The 2,399-nt window shown below is 47.6% G+C and overlaps 1 protein-coding gene across 1 annotated transcript; it reads right to left on the bottom strand.

The window, feature by feature from the left end:
• Positions 1-1,731: 1,731 nt before the first annotated feature.
• Positions 1,732-2,205, bottom strand: H310_04289 (hypothetical protein; the record flags this gene model as incomplete). Its single annotated transcript, XM_008868573.1, has 1 exon — positions 1,732-2,205. One exon carries the CDS (start codon positions 2,203-2,205, stop codon positions 1,732-1,734), a length of 474 nt encoding a protein of 157 aa, XP_008866795.1.
• Positions 2,206-2,399: the final 194 nt, after the last annotated feature.

Here is a 2,399-nt window from a genome sequence, read left to right as displayed (position 1 = left end):
GATTAAGGGCTTTTACGGCGCCAACTTGCTCCGATGTCTACTTTTTACCCCGTGGCATGCCAAAATTGCAATGACATGCACGCTATATGTTCCAAGGCATGCTGTGAGCGGCTGGAAGCTTCTAGAATGCCAAAATCAGCTGTAAAGTGTTCCTGATGTTGACGTTTTGTAGACAATAGACAGATTTCGCAAACCTTGGTTCTGTTCTATCTGTAACCTAAAATTCAGAACAGATAGAATGAAACCTCACAACCATTGAATTTCGCAAGTCATCCGATTCAAACAGGTTCTATCCGCTAAATTAGTCCAATCAAAATACACCTGTAGCGACCTCATATCCATGTATGCTGTCATGCCATGAGATCGAAGTGCTTCTTAAGAAGCGTCACGGAGCCAAATTCCGACAACGCATGCGGCTTTTCCGTCTGCTTGCTTGCGTCGTTGAACAACCTCTTGTACCGGACGTTCGTTTTGATCTGCTTTCGTTGACGGATGCCGATGCCACATTAAAGTTCCGTTTCGACGTCCAAGGCATTCAACGTCTCGTCATTGCGTTGCGCCTTCCCGAGGTTGTAATCACTGCTTCACGTGACCGTTGCCTCGCGACCGAAGCGCTTTGCATCGCACTGTACCGCATGTCCTACCCACGAAGACTCTACGACATGTTGTCCACATTCGGACGATCACGCGAAGCCTTGTGTCGAATTCTTAACGACACAATCGACATTTTGTTTGCACATTGGAGTGGCGTTTTGTACTTTTGCCTGCCGAGCGTTGCCAACCGATTGACAAAATACGCTGCTGCAATATATAAGAACAAGGGATCGATGATGGACAGCATCATTGGTTTCATCGACGGTAGTAAGATTGAAACGTGTCGCATCACGCAGAAACGAGGCCGTACGGAAGACGCGTTGCCGGACCTACAGCGCTTGCTCTACAGTGAGCATAAACGTCGTCATTGCCTCAACTTTCAAGCGGTCACTGCACCTGACGGCTTGTGTGTGCACTTCTGGGGGGCAATTGAAGGCTCTCGCCATGACGCGACTCTGCTTCGCTTGATAGAGCTGGAATCGTATTTGGACGAAAATCGCAGTATTTTCGCTGGATTTTTGATTTATGGCGACCCAGCGTACGGTGTGCTGGATTGGATTTGCTCGGGATACAAAGGACATGAGTTGGACGCCAACAAAAAGGCGTTTAATTCAGCCATGAGTAAAGTCCGACAATCCGTCGAGTGGTCTTTTGGAGTAATGAAAAGACATTGGGCGATGGTGGGGTACAAAATGCAACAAAAGATCATGCTACAAAGCGTTGGCAAGGTAATCATGTGCGCAATGTTATTTACTAACTGCCACTGCTGCTATTATGGCGGCAACCAAATCAGCGACTATTTCAACTTGGCGCCACCACAACTTGAGGAGTATTTAGTTTTGTGAATAATCCGATACTACTTGTGCAAAATTTCATTGATCAACACGAGAAGAAGGAAGACATATTTACAACTAATGTTTATTCATCTCGATCAATTGACGAATGAGTGTCACCATGTCTTCCGTTCGTTTGCGATCGTCCTCTCGTTGTTGGATTCGTTCCATTCTATCCTTTTCACGCTCTTGAAGCTCCATTTCAAATTTGTGTTATTTGAATTTGAGCCGTTCGTGCTTTAACTCAATTTCACGATCTTGGGACTCAAAAATAGCTTTACGTTTCGTACTTACCGCATCACTGTCAGTTGAATCGTCTGGTTCGACCGACGGGCGGCGACCACGACGCATCGCTTGTTTGCGGATGTGTGATGCTTTTGCTCCCTTTTCGCTTGCCCTCTGCCGTTGCTGTGGCCCGTTCGGCTTTGCGCTGTTCGGTGTGCTTCTCATACAACTGCAGCAGCTCGTCCAAAAGTACAATCTTGCCGGTTTCACCTTGTGCCACTCCCGACATGTACTTGGAAGTCTCTTGAAACTTTCGGTGCACTCGGAGCAAGTGAAAAAAGCGACTTGATGCCTTCTTCCCGTCCAGTCCATTTCTCGCAAACGATGGAGCCTGCAGGAGCTTGGCCGCGACGCTGTCCCAGGCTTTGGCAGTGCTCTTTGCGTGCTTGAAGGGAAGGTCATTATTGACCTGGGTGAGAAGGCTAAGGTCGTCCGCATCACTCCACCATTTCCGCGCTAGGGAGTCTGCGTCAGGCTGCACCTCATCAGCCATGATGGCGACACGAAATGAGAATTTATGCGGATGAAACACTGGTTGTAAAATCAGGCAATTTTGGCATCGGCTGCAACAAGTTGTCACTGGTGGGTTCCAAACTTATTGAAGCTGAGAGGATAGGTTGCAGATAGAACAGAACCTGCGTTTGCGAAATCTGTCTAATGCCTGGTGCGTCTATAATTTGCATCACC

This window comes from Aphanomyces invadans, assembly GCF_000520115.1.
Source record: "Aphanomyces invadans strain NJM9701 unplaced genomic scaffold supercont1.6, whole genome shotgun sequence".
Classification (NCBI taxonomy): domain Eukaryota; phylum Oomycota; class Saprolegniomycetes; order Saprolegniales; family Verrucalvaceae; genus Aphanomyces; species Aphanomyces invadans.
Note: the sequence above shows the minus strand (reverse complement) of the source record. Positions and strands in the feature narration are given on the sequence as shown.